At 43.9% G+C, this 19,839-nt stretch overlaps 1 protein-coding gene across 5 annotated transcripts in view; it reads left to right on the plus strand.

Annotated features, from left to right (window-relative positions):
* The window catches only part of CACNA2D1 (calcium voltage-gated channel auxiliary subunit alpha2delta 1), a 472,859-nt gene that overhangs the window by 88,892 nt on the left and 364,128 nt on the right, over window positions 1-19,839 (plus strand). For all 5 annotated transcript variants that reach the window (XM_066634567.1, XM_066634568.1, XM_066634570.1 and 2 more), the window contains exon 3: window positions 5,944-6,060. In XM_066634567.1, the coding sequence (XP_066490664.1) occupies window positions 5,944-6,060 (117 nt within the window). The remainder of the gene's footprint in view (window positions 1-5,943; window positions 6,061-19,839) is intronic.

Consider the following 19,839-nt stretch of genomic DNA (forward strand, 5'->3'; position numbering starts at 1 on the left):
GTAGCTCAAGGCCTATAAGGCCTTGCACAAAGCAAGGTCAGCCTTTCTTTCTTGCCACTGCTGCATCACAGATGTGAAATAGCAAGCAGAGAAAATAACCCTCATAGCTCATGCAAGAAGTCGAACAGTCTCCTCATGCTGAGAGCAGTTGCTATAGTCTGCATTGGCCCAACACAAATCTCCAGAGGGCCAGAGTCTCACTGGAGACTGGGGTCTCCCTGTGGGCCAAATTGGGAGTCCCTAAGGGCCACAAGTGGCCACCGGGCCAGGGTTTGGGCACCCCTGGTATAAAGCAATATTGCATGGCTTTGGTCAGAAAACAAGAAACACAGCTAGGTGACATTAGTATACTTGATGTCTCCTCTCCTTCACAGGTCTCCACTACAGGTAGGTATTAATTTGGTGGCAGGAAGATCTATATGAGGAAAACTTTAATAGAGCAGCTTCATGTACAGTACATATGCCATGTACATATGACCCACAGTCATGTTATGAACGCTTTATGATCTTCTGCAAGTGTTGCTGAAGTGTTTGGGCACCCCTGATCTAAATAATAGATTGACATTCAAATAAATTGTTTAAAGGTAAAGCATGACAAAGCATTCCATTCATATGATTGGTAACTGTGCATAAGAAAAGCAAAACAAAACACACAGCATGTTTTGCAAGGCCATTGAAAACTTTATTTTTTCTCCATTAAGAGCAGCTAGTAGGGAAAAGAAATTGGTGATGTGTCAGTCCCGAGCAACGTTGGCTTTGTGTGAGATAGTATCATAAAATTCATGTGCTCATTGTATGGCTTCATTTTCATTCTCTCTCTCCCACTGTTGTGCTCTTGATTCGTACAAAAATGTTCCAGCTCCCTATGGTAACCTTAAGAGCAAGTGAGGTAACTGGCTCTTAGAGAGAGATGTATAAAATGCATCCTTGAAAACCTGGTGGAGAGGATACAAGGATGTGCTTGGCTGTTGTTCAAATTCTTTGCACATTGGTACAAAGCCACACACAAACATAATAAATTTTGTGCAATGTACAGAAAACAAATATTACTGGCTCTTAAGAAATATATGACATGCTGCTAGAACAATTAGGAATGATTACAGTGTCATTCTCTCCCTCATTGGAAGCATATTTGTCTATTGCTATGAAAGTGAGGCAAGCTGGGGTATTTGTCTTTTTCAATGGCCTTAGAGAAACCACTTAGGAGTAAATTGAGTCTGTGTTTTGTAAAAAGTTGTGGGATTTTACTATCAATTTGAAGAGCTTTAAGCAAAACTTTAGAATAATTTGAAAATGCACTTAGTGGCAAAGGCTGTGTGTAATGTGTGTGCTTTTGGTGAAAGCAACAGCAAACATAAATTCAAATGAGCTCTTTAGAGTAGCCTCTGAAGTCAGCTAAAGAATAGCAAATGTTTACTAGTACAATATACGTATTTGAACACTGCAGGTGAAGCATAAGAATGGAAAGCAGTTTTGTGTTGTACCAATATAGTAAAGGGGAAATGCACAGGATTGCCAGCTGGCCAGACTTTCACCAGTCAAGCCTATATTCTATCACCTCAGCAGACTTTAGAAGATGCCAAGTCCAAAAATGTCAATTGAAATTGAAACTTGCTGGTAGAACACATGCAAGTACTCTACACAAATATGTGCATTTTTTGGATGTAATACTTTTTAATTTTTTTATTTTGTTTGCTCCATTATTTTTGCTACTTGTTAATTTTTTGTGTGTGTGCTTATGGTAGCTTTTTTGGCTATGGTTGTTTTATTGCTTTATGTCTTTTTATATTGATTGCATTGATTGTTTTTATGCTTTTACTGGGGTTGGAAGTCACCCTTGGTTCCTTTTCAGTAGGGAGAATGGTGGGACATAAATTTTTTTTTAGCATAAATAAGTATTGTGGGTGGGAAGCTGCATGAAGTATACATGAACATTTATTTTTAGTTAGAATGTGTCTGTTCTGCTTTCTGCAAGGTGGTAGGAATTCTGCAAAGTCTTGGAGAGTCTTGGATAGTGTTTGACAAGTGATCAAAAATGTGTCATTGGCTTCTTTACTATTAATTTGCTACTAATTCGATGGAGACAGCTTGTGGAAGTTCTGTTATTGGAGAAGTTATTTTAAAAGGGTGTAGTTCTAGGCATCATTTGCTTGTTGCACAGAGGACCAATCCCAGGTTAATCACCAAATATACACTTAAAACCATTGTGCAATCTGACTTGTTTACATTACCTGTGCCAGATTGGTTGGGCAAAGCTATGAACTGGACCCCCTGTGGGGTGTTGGCCACTGCATGTCCCCCAAGCATCTTGGTGGCGGGTGATGGGTGATAGCTGTTTCCCTGCAGTCAGTGAGAGAAACTCACTGTGATGACTATGATGACCCAGGAGAGGATGGGGTCCTATTAGGAGGATGGATGTCCTATTAATAGATGGAGTGTTGGATGCAGCATTAGTGTGATGGCCCAATCTTACTGGGTCCATGCTGGCCTAGCGCTGGTGCTTCGTGTTGCAAACATGCCATAAGGCACTCCTGTGACTCTCGCTGCTGGGCTGAGTGCCGGCTCAGTGCAAGTCTGCGCTGAACCAGTGCCAGGTGGAGGCCAGTGGAACACCACCCGGAGCTCCAGGAGGCAGAACAGTGAATCAGGATGGGGGGAGGCATTCCAGGGCAGGGGGAAGGCGGGGTGGGGGGTGGTTGCGGGATGGGAAGGAGTGGAGACAGCAGCAGGCTCTGCCATCATATCCTAACCCCTCTCGTGGCCCAGGAGACCCAGTACAGGAGGAGACCCCTCAATAGCAGATGCAGATCCGAGGAGACCCATTGGGGCTACCTGGGTCTTAAAAATGGTAAGTAGGTGTAAGGGAGCACTGTATTTTATACCAAAATATTAAAGCTCTGTTTCATACAGAGGTGATATCACCAAACATTAATCTCAAATGCAGATTACATAAATAAGTGAACGCAGAAGACAATGTTAAACCGTGTAGATCAATTATTTTCAACTGGTGGTATGCGTATCACCAGTAGTATGCTGGGCAGTGTTGGGTCATATGCATAGCACCCACCACCTGGCAGTGAGAGTGCAACAGGAGTGCTGGCAGGAAGAGCTCTAGTGCATGGTTTTTGAGTGCAAGAAATAGCTCTTTCCCGCTTGAACCTCCTGCTGACCTTGGAAGCTCACATCACGGTCTCTGAACCCAAAAGTAACTGGTGATGACGTCATTGCTGGTTACTTCTTGTGCTACCTCTGAGAACAGCACGACTGCAAGTGGGAATAGCATTGAGAAACACTGATGTAGACAAACAGTATAAGAATTAAGCCATGGTTATCACTGCCAAAGTCACAACAATGTGCTGGGGAAAAAAACCCTTATTAAAATTCCCTCAGCTTGTTGAGAGAAGGCAATATAAAGTAGCAAAGTAAGATGTTTTGGGTATCTGGTAATTGTTCAGTTTTAATGAAAACCTCTTCTTTAAATGCTATATTTTCCAGTAGTTATTGAACAAGCAGTGTTTTCCAGTCTTAAATGATTATTATTAATAATAATAATAATAATAATAACTTTATTTTTACCCCGCCTTTCTCCCCGAAGGGACTCAAGGCGGCTTACAACATATTAAAAACAATTTAAAAACAAATAAAAACATATTAACACATCATAAAAAACAGCAGTCAGAGTAAAAAAAAATAGGTAAAAAGAGCATAGAGCAGCAGCAAGTCATAAAAGAATCAGGCCTGTAAAAAATATTAAAAGATGTTAAAAAGATGTTAAAAGGCCGAGAACTCAGAAGGCCTGTTTAAACAGAAGGGTCTTCAGGCCTTGCCGAAAGGTCTCAAGAGAGGGAGCCATTCTTAAGTCAAGGGGAAGGGAGTTCCATAGCGTTGGTGCCACTACTGAGAAGGCCCTATTTCTTGCAGCCGCCCCACGTACCTCCCTAGGCGGCGGCACTTGTAAAAAGGCCTTCTCTGATGACCTGAGAGGGCGAGCCGGATTGTACGGGAGCAGGCAATCTCTAAGATACCCTGGTCCAGAGCAGTATAGGGCTTTAAAGGTCAATACCAGCACCTTGAATTGGGCCCGGAAACGAATGGGCAGCCAGTGCAGCCGCTGGAGAAGCGGACTGACAGAGTCGAACCGTCTACCTCCAGTAACCACGCGGGCCGCCGCATTCTGCACTAATTGCAGTTTCCGAACCGTCTTCAAGGGATTAATGGGTGTTTTGCTTATGATTGCTGATATTGCGCACACTTTTACTATGCTGTGTTCTAGAATATAAACTGGACTCCTGCTAAGGTTCATCGAAGCTCTATTTTATATTCATTGGTACTGCAAAAGGCCACTGAACAGTTGTGTTGATCAATTTCAACCTGCACATCTTTGGTCTTTTAAGGGCTTCTGTGGAGCTGTAACTTGATTAGCTTGCAGCTGCTGTTTGAGTTTGTTAATAGTTTCCAAAACTCAATGGTTTTGTTTTTTTTCTTTTTGAAATGTGTTGCGCCAGAAGCGGCTGGAACTTGGCCAGTGAATTAGTATTGGGTCTAGTCTTGTGTTTGTGCTGCCTGGGTTTACTTCCCTTGAGACAATGTGACACCCACCAAGCAGAGTTTCACAGAGGCGTAATGCTTGTGTAAACTCAGACCATCTGCTGGATTTGGAAATCTGGATTTCCCTGTTTACTTATCTGACATTAATGTATCTACAGTTGTAGACTGCAGTCCACACCCTCTTGAGGTCAGTAGTGAAAGTCCTGTTGATTTAAATTAAGTTGGATTTTTATTTCCCTCAATTGTTTAGCTCATGTGTTTGGTTTTTGGGAGCACTGGCTCATTTTGTTGTTAGTTGTGCTCTCTCTACCCATCTTTAGCGATGTTCTCTCCCTCATAGGACAACCAAAAGTATAGTGTGGTGGCTCTTACCCAAGAGATTCCTTACCCATATTGCCATCACAGATAGAGGTTTCAGTTGTACCACCTTGAAGTGCTTTTCATTGGAATCAGTTTGCATGCACACTTGAATCCTCGTCATAAGTTCTCCTTGGAGCCCTGGAATGTTCCAGGGAGGAGCTCTCCCTGTGTTCCACATTTGTCTCTGCAGACAAAAGCTGAATGGGGTGGGGTTGATGTATGCATTATGGCAGTGAACTACATAGCAAGATTCTGTAGAGCCCCTTACATGGTTGTCTTTCATGAAGAGTAAATCCTGGAAGAAGGCTTCAGCTGTGAGTGATCAATTGTTGCACAATCAAGTTATATGCATCATATTTGGACTGTTCAGTTGATAGTCACCTGAGGAATGAGCTCACCTAACTTTCCTCTTCCTGAAGTATTTTAACTGCACAATTGGGACATTCCATTTCCATGTGACTCTGCAGGGGTGGCATGCAGGGCAGCGGTGAACAGATGTGTTCATTTGCTTCACACTGGGTGTTGAGCAGCTGGTCAGTTGACCATCCAGACCTCCAGCCTGCTTGGATCCAGCACAGGATCCAGTGGTGGGCGTTTGGAGCTGCTGCTCCTGTGCTGGATAGGTTTGGGCCGTGAGGTGCAAATCCCAAGTTCTCATTTCACCTCTGTCATGAACTTACCTGGAGGACTTAGCCATGCCATTCTTTCTCAGCTTCAGCGCCCTAGCTGAGGGTAATAAAACCGATTTACTTCACAGGATTCTTCTTAATATTATTTAAAAAGATAATATACCTGTAGTAATTTGAACATTAAAAAGTGTGTTACAAATGCTAAGTATTATCATGGCATCTCTAAGAATTTGAAAATGCTTTCCCCAGAATGATGTTTTTCCCCACATTTTGACTCAAACAGACTGCTGGGGTCAAATGAAAATTGCTTTGGGCATGTGGTTTAGCGTTTGGGGCTCTAATTATCTCTCACCATGCTTGGCTGCATCAGTGCCTTGGTCATTTCTCATTTTCTTTGCTTTTGCAGATATATGAGAACAACAAACATTTATATACAGTAGAAGCGAACAACGCGCAGCAGTTGGTAGAGAGTGCAGCCCGAGAAATTGAAAAACTTCTGAGCAACAGATCGACGGCTCTGGTGGTAAGTTTCGGCAGCATTTCTGCTTTAACTATTGTGTTGATAGTTTTAAAAAATTCGTCTTGATTCTTCATATTTAGCTGAAGCATTTATATTTTTTTTTGCTTCCTTTGGATTCTCAGACAGAGTTACTCCGATGCGTTGACGAGTATGAGATATGTGCAGAATGATGACTTGTGACTTTGTGATGGAAAATCAGCTCATTAGTTAGCTGGCAGAAGGCAGGCGATCAGGTTATTGATTGACAGATTGGGAACCCCTTGCCAGACGGCAAACAGGAATATAAATGGGTCATGGAAATATTCATACGTTGATATCTGTAGCACGAAGATACCTCTCATTTTAAAAAGCCTCAAAAGCTAGTAAAAGGAAATGGAATTTAAACTATTTTGCTTGGAGTGTTGGTAAAAATATTACTAGATAGCAGATGGAACACTAGATGCAATGCGAGAATTGCTCTTAAAATAAATCAGGCTTACAATGTCACCATTTAAAAAAAAATTGTAATCAACGTCATAGTTATTTTTTTATTATACAGTATAGTATTTCTTCTATTTTTATTCACAATATATTATTTAAGTGCCTAAAAAACAAGGTACTGTGCATAGTGACAAGTTCCTGCTCATAAGCTTACCAAATAAATAAATAGACAAACATAAAGAGAAAGATAAGGTAACGGGGATAAGGAAAGACAGTAGATAGAGCTCAACACTATTAAACAAAATGACATATTCAGAAAAAAATAGGTCTGTTTATTCCCAACAAAGTCAAATCAGAGCCTGTTGTGCCTCCAGTGAAACTAGTAGGAGCATAATGCAGTGTGATCTGCTCTCTTCCCTCAGAGAGCTTCCAAAACCCACGCCACTCACCAAGTACCAGTTGTGGAGGTCTGGTGTCAAGGTCTGGCTGTCACCAGACTGGACCATCCTTGGTGCATTAGACCTCCACATTGTGAACTGTGGGTAATAACATTTCTCATGCCCCCTCCCCCATTGGACAGTAGGGAAAATCTTGGGAACACTAGCTCAGTTCCTTTCTTACCCTTAGAAAGTAGGAAGATGAGGAGCCAAGTGTCTTTTTGGGGACCCTGCAATGATAGACAGGCTTTTGGGAGACACTCCCATTTGCAGATGCAGATGTGGCAAAGTCCTCTTAAGGTCCAAAGGATAATGGTACCTGAAGCCACATGCTCCTGTTCAAGGATAGGTTTCATATTGTCTGTAGCCACTTGACAGAATTACTGAACTTAGTGATGGATTCTGGCAGTCCATCAGTACTTGCCAAAACACCTGTAGACTTGATTCAAAGCCATATGTTCTAGACCAGTGTTTCTCAAGGTTTGTCCTCTGCTGTACCACTTCACATATTCCACCTATTCAAAATACCACCCAAAAAAACTGGTGATGACATCATCATGTTACTTCTGAGTTAAGAGGCCAGATGCTATGCAACAAACACCAGTTAGAGGCTCAGAGTGGGCGGGAGGGCTTTTTCAAGCACCGGAAAGTATGTTTTGGAGCTCTGCCTGCCGAGTTGAGCTTCCTACTATGTTTGTTGCATCGTGCTCCTGGTCTCACTGCCATACAGCAGGTGTCCAGGGGTTCTCTGAGTACCACCAGACACCACCTCAGATACCATTAGTGGTACCCATACCACTGGTTGAGAAACACTGTTCTTAGACATACACTAAGCTAGAAGAAGGGGTGGAGTTTACTATTGGGGTCTAGGAATAATGTAGACTGGGTGATCTATTACTAGGGTCTAGTAGTTCTGGTCTGAAGGTGTATGTTTCACTTTCCCATGTTTGAATTGTATTAATGCGTGTTGGTGCTCATGGAGAAGACCTGGGCCACGTTTCCACTACAGCTTTAATCCACTTTCAATGCTATGGTATTACCCCAATGCGTTCTGAGGGGACTGTGGTTTGTTAAGCAACCTGAGAACTGTTAGAGCAACCCTTAACAAACCACAGTTTATAGAATGCATTGGATAATTGAAGCACATTGAAAGTGGGTTAAAGCTGTAGTGGAAATACAGCCCTGGATAGGCTGAGATCAAGGTGACCAAATTTATTTATTTTAATACATCTGTTTTGATCTTTATAGTTTGTTCTGTCCTGGCCCAGGCCCTCTGGAAACCTGGGCTCTGAGGATTTTGTCCCCTCTCCTCAGGCCTCTTTGTTGGCCCAGCGTTCCTCAGTGTACTGCCCTCCCAGTACACTAGTGGCACTTCCTTGTTATCTTTTGAACTTCCACAGCATCTTTATACTAAGAATATTTCAAGCTTCCCAACTGTGTTTGCGTCTTGGACTGGCTTCCTGCTAGCCTTACTGATTTCTCCCAGCATCTGTTCGGTGCTGCACAGGTGTGTGCCTGAAATCCAGACCTGTTTTGTATCAACCGTTTCACCTTTTGTCTCGCAAAGACTGGAGTGACATTGCACATTATTGTAACCATCGCTAATCACTACAGCAGGTTTACTGTTTGGGGGATGAAATGTCTCAGAGTGTTAATTAAGAACTGAATCCTGGAGGGAACATGATGCAAGAGAAGAACATGGCCTGTAGTGTTGCCCAGAGGAACATGTCAGTGAGTGACATCCTTGGTTTGTACGCTAGCATAGCTCAGGGAATTTGCAGAGTAAATGATGCTCCCAGGGCATTGCAAGAGACAAAGCCTGGGTCAGGTTAGAATAAACAAATATTAATGATGATGACTTTCCCTAAACATAAAGTCATTACATTATTTTCTGAAATGCTGGCCAGGGATTTTATATGGAAATCAATGCTTCTACAATCCTGGATTCCTATTCTCAGCATTTGTAACTGGTAAAATTTGCTGCTGCCTGTTAGTAAAGTTCTGATATGTTCTTTTGTGGCATCTTTTGAGCAGACCATCTTTCCTTGTTGGCTTTCAAAACTGTATAGTTTGAAAAATTTGGACTATATTTCCAAAATATAGTTGGAAAAATTTGGGAATGGGACTGATCAAAGCTCAATGGCAGAAGGGTAGGAGCACATGAAGCTGCCTTCCGTTGAGTTCATCAAGGCCAGCAGACCAGCACTTCTAAAACTTTTTCAGTCTTTGGAACCCTCCCTGGGGAAGCCCTGCCAGTGCACACATGGAGTCTCAGGGATCCCCAGAGTGCCGGCTCCAATGAGCAGATGGTGGCCACATATGATGTGCTAATGAAGTCCCTAAAATGGTCTTAGGGAGCCCCGGGGATCCTAGGAGCATCCTTTGAGAAATGCTGGTCTAGACTGGCAGCAGCTATCCAGGATTTCAGATAGGAATCTTTCCTGGATGGAGATGCTAGGGGTAGAACTTGCAACCTTCTGCATACAAAGCAGACGCAGACCATTAGATGCAACCCTTTCATCATCTCCAGAAACTCTGATCTGTGTTTTCCCAACACTGGAAGTACTAATTACAAAGGACATGGCATTATTAGTAGAAGCACTGAGAGGGTGGGACTCCTTTCTTAGACAGGTTCATTTTCCTCCATCCACGATAGCTTTTAGATAGTACATTAAAATTGTCCTGTTTCAGAGGTTTGGGGAACTATTTGATTGTTATATTATCCGTTCTGTGAGTTTTTACTTGCTGGGCTCTTGCAGGTTATTGGTGGAAACATCTCTGCATAATCTGATTTGCCTAAACACTCGTGCAAGTGATCTTACTTAAACAGCGTAACCTCGGAAGAGAGGACCAAGGGACCAAGGCTTTTCGGGCCAGAGGGGAGGGCAGGCAGCTGGTGTTCCCTGGAGAGGGTGGGTAGGGAGTGGGAGGCAAGACACTTATTCTGGATCCTAGTCCCGTTCCTGTGCAGCCCGGGGAAGTCCCAGGCTGCTCAGATTTGAGCCACTGATTTAGGAAATGTTTCCCCTTGCCTCAGGCTGAGCCAGAGACAGCCCCAAACTTGCACTGGATGTAGCACAGTACCATCAGCCTGCCTGTTCCGGCGCAAGATAGGATTGGGCTCCTTGGCTACAATCCTACAGATCAGTGTTTCCCAAACTGTGAGCCATGGCTCCCTGGGAAACTGTGGAAACCAGCAAGGAAGTTGCAGAACCCTCATGAAAACCTGCCACCCTATACAATGTATAGGATTGTAGTACTAATGGGGAGCCATGGCCAATGGCCTATGAGATCAAGGGAATCACTAGACAAAAAACGTTGGGAACCACTGCTATAGATACTTACCTGGGTATAAGTTCTATTGAACTCAGTGGGACTTACTTTTGAGTAGACATGCCTAGGCTTGTGCTGTTCGTCTTGATGCAGATCATTTAAGGAATTTTGCCTTTAGTACAGTAGTCGGTTTGAATTGGTTTTTCTGTTGGGAAACACATCTGTTTCGAGACTCTAACACTGTTATTAAGGGAATTATTACTATCATCATCATCAATAATAATTAATTAAAATTATAATATCACTTTACTATAACATGGGCAGCCCAATCCTGAGCTGCCCGGGGCGCCCAGGCTCGGTGGCACCGAGAACGGCTGCCGCTGGATCCTGGGCACCCCAGGCTACTTTCGTCCCCTTCTCCTGGGTAAGGTAAGCAACCCTGCAATGGGGCTACTCACTTTACCACCGACCAAAAGGTCGGCAGTAAGGTAAAGGTGCTCGTGTAGGGCGTGGAACCCTCCCCGAGTGCCTTAGATCCTGAGGAGCAGAGCTCCGCGGACCCGCTTCCCTCCCTCCCCCAGCACGCCTCCAGCCCGGCCCCCTCCCTGGATCACGCCTCCGCGTCATACCTCCCCCTGCCCTCTCTCCGCCCCCACCAGCCTCCCCCCTCCCTGGAACGCTTCCTCCCCGTCCCCGTCCCTGCCCCCATCTACTGTGCCATGGCTTGGCAGTCTGGGAGAACGCCAAGCCGTGGAAGCTGGGTGACCGCCCCTCGCTAGCCCAGTACTGCCTGGTGCTGGGCTAGCATGGGCGGGAGACCAGGGAGGTGAGGCTAGCAAACGTGCCTTATGGCATGTTTGCAACAGTGCTTGGCAGCACTGAGCTGTGCTGCCGAGCACAGGATTAGGCTCTTTATTTATTTATTTATATCCCACCTTTCTATTCCAGCAAAGGGCACTTAAGATGGCTCACAAATAACAAAACATAAAATATATAAATATGTATAAAAATAAGACAATTAAAAACAATAAAGCACAACAAAACTTGGATCCCAAAATTCAAATAGGTTCCAAAAAAAAAAAAAAATGACATGCCCCCTAGTGTCAAAGCAGTTTACATAACAAAATAAGTAAAATGATTGCACAGGCCAACCCACATTTTGCTTCCTTACACCAATTCCTGGGTTACACCAATTCCTGGGTATATTTGGGGTGCTGATTCCAAAAATGCCCTATCACATCTAGTTTTGGAGACACAGCATAGCCTCTTTAGTGAATGGTTTAAGCAACTTCCTCATGAGGGAGCCTACACCATAGCTTCCTCATGAGGAAGCTGCTTGAACCATTCACTAATGAGGCTATACTATATCTCCAAAACTAGACGTGGTAGAGCAAAACGGATGCCATTTTTGGAATCGGCAACCCAAATTCATATCAAACCGCCATAAAGTTTGGGAAAAACATTTCTGACCCTCAATTTCGTAGGCCTGTGTTATTTAAGAGGTCTCACAATTTTAACCCTCTCCCCAAAGGAAACGGTATGAAAAAGATAGTAGCAACCAACCACTTGAAAAGATGCTGTTTTGGAATGGGTGGTGACAATTGCTCTCCTTCTGCCTAAGAGAACCAGCACTTTAAAAATGCCTCTTAAGGCCCAATTCTACCCAACTTTCCAACACTGATGCAGTCATGCCGGCAGGGGAATCACTGCTTTCTGTGGTGGGGAGGCCAGTCGTGGAGGCCTCCTCAAGGTAAGGGAATGTTTGTTTCCTTCTCTTGGGGCTACATTAGGGCGGCATCAGTGCAGGAAGGTTGGATAAAATTGAGCCCACAGTCAAGTTAGTGGTGTGAGGTATTTCTGTTATGTTATATTACCTTTGTTACTTAGTAAAAACTATTTTGTAGAACTAAATAAATTATACTAAATACTATGTTATAATACTAATATCTGTGATTAAAAACTCATTTCTGCTCAGCCCACAGGTGTACACATTTGATCCCTGTTGCATATATGGTATGTTGGGCGGAAGTGGCTTACAGGTGGCATAGAATGTACAGGTGCAACCTTGTTATACACGGATTTTTTTTATACACAGATTTGACTCAACACAAATAGCCACTGCAAATGAGAAGGAATGTGCTGATCCCTGGAAAAGGGGAAAAATGCATCCCTGTAAAATAACAGTTTTAAAAACTGCTTTTCTTACTATTGTAGAGAGTCATGCAAGGGATTGCAGGTATAACCTCATTAACCACAGATTCCATAGATTTTTCTATCTCAACTTGATGAGAAGGGTCCTTTAAATCAGGCATCTCCAAACTTTTTGGCCAGAGGGCCGCATCAAATTTTTGGCATGGTTTTGAGGGCTGAAAAAATTTAAATATAAAATTTATATATAAATAAATTAGAGATGGAACTTAGATATGTGAATAAATGAATGAATGGGCTCATTCATTCAACCTCTCTGGCCCTTAGAACACCCTCCAGATACAACCAGAGCACAGTTCCAGTCATGTTTGGCAAAGTGGGCCAGGGGCTTTCAGGGGGCAAGAGGCTCGCCGCTGGCTGCATCTGGCCCCTGGGCCGGGGTTTGGAGACCCCTGCTTTAAATTAAAGGAAAACGGTCATTTAACAATAGCCTTGTTAATGCCAGAGAGGGCAGCCAGCTGATTCTCTCTCCAAGGAAAAGTGGCCCCTCCCTTCCCCCATGTGAAAGAAAGATCACTTTGCTCTGGGTGAAGGGAGGGGTTGCCGGCTTGCCTGGAGAGAGACTGATTGATGGATTGTCTGCCTAATGACTCTGTCTTAACATCACAAAGTCAGCAAGGCTGTCTTTAAATCACTGGAGCAGAGATTTTGTTTTTTATTTCCTTTAGTGTGATTTTTGCCATCCAGGTGAGTTCTGGGATCTGAACCCTCTCAAATAATGAGACTCAACCTGTACATGGTTCTACAGGTGGCAGGTTTGTACCCTCTTTTACCTTAAAAATGCTTGACATAGCTTACAAAAATTTGTCTGTCTGTCAACTACAAGCATATGCTGGATAACACAGCTTCCTTTAGCACTGATTCATTTTCGTGCTCTTTGTCCCAGTGTGGTTGGTAGCCATTCTACCCAATGGCTGCAGTGCATTCTAGAATAATCAATGCTTATTTTCTTCCTATTAAAAAAGTATTCTGTATTGCTGTTTCATTCAGAACTTGACTTTTAGGGAAAGTGTCCCCTCCAAAATTGTACACCCATGAACTGTTGCAATCCTTACAGTCTGCCAAGCAGATTCAAGACTGTTTTTTTGCCTCTGATTCTAACAGCGAGGACATCAAGGGGTCCCCTCAATGTCTGCTCACTAGATTTGCTACTCCCTTTCCGTGGAGATCCTGTAAACCTCTAGCCTGGGATTAAAAGTTAATGGTAACCTCTCTGTGAGCCTAAGGTAAAATATGAATTAAAAAGCAAGCTTTTTGTTCATCCTAACAGAACACAATACCTATAATCTGTTATGTACTGAATTGAGCTAAATGTTGAAAATAAAGCCTGTGTCCTTTATTTTGACCAGCAAATGTGACCAGCAAACACATTTGAACTCATATTTGTTCAAATTGTGAATAAGAGAAGAGCAAGGGATCTGCAGCAGTTGTCAAAGCAGTGAAGTCACAGCCCTAGTCACAGAGGATTAACATAGGGCAGTCATAGCTTTCATTTTAATTATGTTAACTGCAATGAAAAATTTCAGATTGGTACTAAAGTGGCATGACCTGCTGGGAACCTTGCAGAAGTCATGTGTGGGGTTCCCAGAAGAGGAAAACAGGATTGCCTGTCAAAGCTACTAAATTGGGAACTATGGTCAAGGTCAAGGGAGTCTCAGTTGCCCTGTCTAGTTCTTCAGGGTCATGTCTTTCCTTTTGAAAACTGTATGTGAATTTGCTTGCTTGTACTGCAAAGAAATCTAAGGGGCTTAGAAACATAGAGGGCAATCCATTGTAAATGCTAAAATCCCATACATGCCAAAAAGAGATGAGTATAGCCTGCAAGGTCACTACTGATGCCTGTAGATCAAGAAAAACTATTGCAGGCAAAAATCCAGAAGTAGAGCTACCAGAGGTTACAACCCCACTTCAACAGATGCTTATGATGATGGGACATGACAGCCGGTCCAGCCAGATGAGATGCTGCGTGGATAAAGGCGCAAACAAGCAGCCCTTCTCGGAGAGCCTGTTATATAGGTGCTTTTATGCAAATGCCTGAAGTTGACAGAAGGTGGGAGAACGGGTGTTTGGTGGCTAGGGAAAACATTGATATGGTGAACATAAGGGAAACCTGGTAGAATGTGGAGAACCAGTGGCATGCTAAATGTCTGTGCCTTAGTGCAGCTAGTCATGGAGCCAACCAGAGGACAGGTCACTCTGTATTTGATACTGTGTGGAACTCAGGACCTGAGGGAAGTAAATGTTTAGGGACGTAAATGTTACCAAGCCATTGGGGAACGGTTACCATGCTGTGATCTGTTCTGTCATATATGTTGGGGGAAGAGTTCCAAGCAAATCAGGCACTTGCTATATTCTATTTTTGCCTCAGTTCTCCAAATGGAATACAGGAGAGTATTTCACCTACTTTTCAAGGCCAGTGTGAGGATTTCAACAACATACACAATTGTATGTGAGTTAACTGCATATAACTGTATGCGAGTCAGTGATGGAGCTAAATTTCAAACTGGGAGAGCTCAGAAATCAAGTCCTCAAGTTCTGACCTATTTAAGCCAAGACCAACTTTCTCTGAAGGCTGGGCCTAGTTCATAATAAGCACAGTAGCAATCCTCCCCTCTGTTGCTCCCTTCCTTTACCATTCTAATTTGGCCCTACCGACAGATTCCCATGCTTTCATTAAGTTGAAAAACTCTGCTGCGGCATTGTACCATTTACCAAGACTTGGGAGTCCTTAGAAACTACACTTCCCAGGCGTTCTGGACTTGGGCTACTGCTGTAACAGTGTTTTGGAAATACTATAGCAGTTCCTAAACACTCAGGGAGAGTTTGTGAACCTGTAAGTGCTTGCAGGGGAGAGGAAGGGGCAGTGACGGGATCTTCATGATTGTGCTGTTGCCAGGGACAAAAGAGGTTTTTTTCTTTTTCTTTTACCCCTACTTCCATGAGGGTCACTATGGCTCTTTGAAGGCTCCAGGAACATGCAACCCCCTCTGCAGGCCTCCTGGCGCTTCCAAACTGCTGTAAAATGCTAAAAAAAAAAAAACCACTTCTGTTTTCACGACAAAAACCAGAATGGCTTTTTTTTTTACTGTTTACAGCAGTTTGGAGGCAGCAGTGGGAGGCTTGCAGAGCAAGTTGTGGACTCCCCCAAGCCTCCAGAAAGCCATAGCGACCCCCAAGTAAGTAGAGGAAACCCCTTTTGTCCGCAGCGGTGGCACGGTCATGGCAATCGTGTCACTGCAATCGCTGTCCCTCTGCCCCTTAAGGGGGCAGCAATAGAGGTTGTGACACGCCAGTATGGGAACCTCTGGCGTACTGGAAGCTTTGCAGCCAGCTTTTGTTATTGCCTAGGCTCCTATTGCTACTGGTGCAGTCAGTGCCAAGTACATTCTGGGGAAGGAGAGAGCAGTGAGAATGAAAGGCTTTGGAGTTAAGGGTCTAAGGCATGAATTTGGGGCCCCTGATGTGCAAGTTGTAATGAGGCTGAGCTTTAAGATGGGTTTGGGTGGGGGCTTTTCCACATTTTCTACCAGTAATTTGAACTTTAAAGCCCTGTATAAATACTAAGTATTAGTATAATGAACATTTTAACTAGTTATCAAATGAAAGTTAAGAGAGAACTTCTGCCCACAGGCTCTTCAAGCAGTGGAAAGACAGGACCAAGCAAAGCAGGAAAGGCAAAACCCAGTAATATAGTCATGCTTGTAAACGACAAAGAATGAGTGAACCTGTTAATAATTTCCACTGAATCTATTAGTGCTTTCAACCATCTTTATATGTCATAAATAATCAGACTCAGTAATGAGATCCTGACATCTCTGTATTTGGGAACTGTGTCTATGCATTTGGTTGGTTGGCAACCTTCAGTCTCGAAAGGCTATGGTATAAGCCCACAGCACCTGGTATTCCCAGGTGGTCTCCCATCCAAGTACTAACCAGGCCTGACACTGCTTAGCTTCTGAGATCAGACAAGATTGGGCATCTGCAGGGTAACAGTTGCTGCATATGATCAGCATGCAAAAAGAACACCCAAACGGGCAGTGTGTTGGCAGGCTAGGTTGTTCTAATGAACATCTGTGTGCCAGAGATGAACTGAGATTGTTATTGGCCTCTGTGGTTCACATACAGCTCATAGATGCCAGGATGTCTGTCTTGTCTACTGTTGGCACTTGCAGAGACTGGCAGCGTGTGGCAAAGCTGTGCTATCACGGAGTGCCCCTTCTGTCTGTAGCCATTGCAGCATTAGGGAGCTGACATCAGCAGGGCCTAGTTAGTTCTCTCTAGAAGAGAGAACCAGGTGGCATGTGGCTTTTTTTTTCAGTAGCTACATGACGACTTGCTGTTATCCATGTGACAAGGCTGCAGTTGGCATAGCAAGTCTGCCTAGAAACCAATTAACTGGCTTAGCCTGGGGACTCTTTCGGCAGATCCTCAGTTCTCTTTCCTATGGAGTGGAGTCTGCCTGGCATGTGAAGAATTGTAACTCCCACGTTGTCTCGATTGGCTCATAAACCACATCCAAGGAGGCTTGTGGCAGAGAGCCCTTGCTCTTCATTCCAGGAGGCATTTCATCAGCAGCAATTGGGAGAGGGGGTGGTGGCTTCCTTGGTTGAATGCAGCCTGAATGCATTTAGGGGATATAAATCTCAGGGAGAAGGCAGTTTTGGAGAGAAGAACCTCTCCAAAACTTTAAAGGCTACTTTACACATTGCCCTGAGGCAAATCCACCTTTGTCATTGAATGTATGCTCAACAGGGAGATGCAGCCAATTCTGGCTCCCTGGGGACTGTACCTGTATGACACACATCTTCGCCAATGGGTTTGTTGCATTCACCATTTTCATTTTCGAATGTAGGCTTAGTGCATTTTAGGTGTACAACAAGAAAATGTAATGTGTGAGAGTGTTCTATGATAAACTGGAATGAAATGAACGTTTGTGTTTACTTGCTGTCCTAACCAAAGGGTGCACAGATCTGTTGTAGAAAATGCATCTTAAAAGAATGTGCACCTTAAAAACTGTATGGAACTTGGAAATAATTGTGGGGCAGCACTGCTGTCCTGTTGACTGCTTAAAATTGCAATTGTTGGTAGTATTTTACTAGGGTTATATAGTGAGAAAATACGAGCTTTCGACACTGAACGAAGATAATGTAGAAATGGCAAGAGTGTGTTTATGTAATCACCACTTCAAGGGACAAATGAAGAATGTTCAGGCAGGCTCCCATATCTGCAGAACCAGTATCCACGGATTCAGTTATTTGCAGATCCAGCCCCACCTCCCGTGCACATTGCATTACCTGTACTTTATATAGAAGCGCTTATGGCCTGAGTATTTCTTGTTTAACAGTCTTCCTTAACTGAAGAACGGATGCTCTTTACACTCTCACATAACACCAGAACCAGGGGACATCCACTAAAATTGAGTGTTGGGAGGGTTAGGACAGTCAAAAGAAAATATTTCTTTACTCAGCGTGTGGTCAGTCTGCAGAACTCCTTGCCACAGGAAGTGGTGACGGCATCTGGCCTGGATGCCTTTGAAAGGCGATTGGACAAGTTTCTGGAGGAAAAATCCATTATGGGTTACAAGCCATGATGTGTATGCGCAACCTCCTGATTTTAGAAATGGGCTATGTCAGAATGCCAATGCAAGGGAGGGCACCAGGATGAGGTCTCTTGTTATCTGGTGTGCTCCCTGGGGCATTTGGTGGGCTGCTGTGAGATACAGGAAGCTGGACTAGATGGGCCTATGGCCTGATCCAGTGGGGCTGTTCTTATGTGTAGGTGAGCAGTCTGCATGCTACAGAACAACTAACAGGAAGCAGGAGTTCCTGCTTCCTGTTAGTCTCTCTGAAGCATGCAGGCTAATTGCCTGAATGTTCAGCTCTTCAGTTAAGAAAGACTGTTAAACACTCGTGCTGCAAGCACTTCTACAATAAAACATGGGTAATGTAATGGGTGCAAGGGGGTGTGCAGCAGCCACTATTCATAAAGATGTCCCTGTATCTACATTTTTGTATCCACACAGGGCACTGGAACGGAACCCCCGCGGATACAGTGGCAGATCTCCAGAACAGAGAGTTTGCTAGTGTCTTTCTTGATATACCTGTCCTCTGGATTGTCAACCTCTGGGATCACTCAACCTTGTCTAATGTTTATGTAGCTCATAAGAAGAGCACTACTGGGTCAGGTCAGGTTTTCCTCAGTGATCCATTAGCTTCCTCTGAGAAGCCCACCAGCAGGAATTGAGGCATACCCCTTTCCTGCTCCCTTTGAATCTCAAGGTTCAGAGGTGTACTGCTTTTGGATATTCAGCCATTGGGACGCCTTTGTTTGCTTCAACAGTTGTAGGTACAGAAAATTCTGCCTTACCAATTCCATACAGTTTCAGAAAGTGTTTCTGCTGTGGAACCACACAGGTGAAGATGAAAGCTTGTCAGTAGCTTCTTGTCAAAAGCCACTTTCTTGGTTTTCTGAGGTAACAACTATTTGCAGGTGATTGAAGAAGTGTCTGTAACATTCGAAGAAACCTATTCCTACAGAGGGTGTGCAGATTCATAGTCTAATACTTGCATCATGGTTTTCCAGACTAAGAGGCACCTCTGGTTTGTCCAGAATTAATTTCAGCTTGTTAGTCTATATCAATTTCCAAACTGCCTCCAGGCAATGCTGCTGGACATCAGCTACCTCCCTAGTATTGGTGGAAAGGAGAGATAGAGCTGGGTATCATCCTTATTTTGGTGACACTCAAATCCCTGGAAGGCATCTCACTTCAGTTTCATGCTGATGTTAAACAGCATGCGGGACAAGATAGTATCTTGCAACCTCAAAGGTTGCAAGACATCAACCCTACACTTCAAAGGTCAGGACACTAAACAGGCATTTCTCAGAGCCACCTTCTGGAAGCCTACAAAGAGTGGAATCACTGCAAACTTCAGTTCCCTCATGCCCCAACTTGGTCAGCCTCCCCAGAAGGACTCTGTGGATGATGATGTCAAAGGCCACTGAGCAGTCTAGCAAAACCAACAGGGATGCACTCCCCCTGTGCAGCCCTTGGTGCAGGTCATCCACCAAGGCTGTCCGTTGGAATTTGGATGCAATGCCACACATAGGACTCTGGAGGGCAGTATAATCCAGTTACCTGAAACCTCTTTATTTGCCCTTCTATGGTCCTTGTAGGAGGTGTGGCCCTTAGTTTCTATTTCCTTACTCCCTTTCTCCTCACAGTCTCTCTTCCTTTCAGATCACTGAAGAAGGAGAATGTGCTGTGCCAGGGCTCCGTGCCATCCAGACCACCTTCACCAGACTTTTACACAAAGGGAATGGCTCTTGGATTCTCTTCTAAAGTAGTAGGAGCCTCTGATACTTCAGAAGATGTATGTAGGCAGCCATGAACTATGAGAACCATGAGTAAAGTATTTCTTATGAAACTTTAACCAAACTTCCACTC

Source organism: Tiliqua scincoides, chromosome 7 (genome assembly GCF_035046505.1).
Source record: "Tiliqua scincoides isolate rTilSci1 chromosome 7, rTilSci1.hap2, whole genome shotgun sequence".
Taxonomy (NCBI): Eukaryota; Metazoa; Chordata; class Lepidosauria; order Squamata; family Scincidae; genus Tiliqua; species Tiliqua scincoides.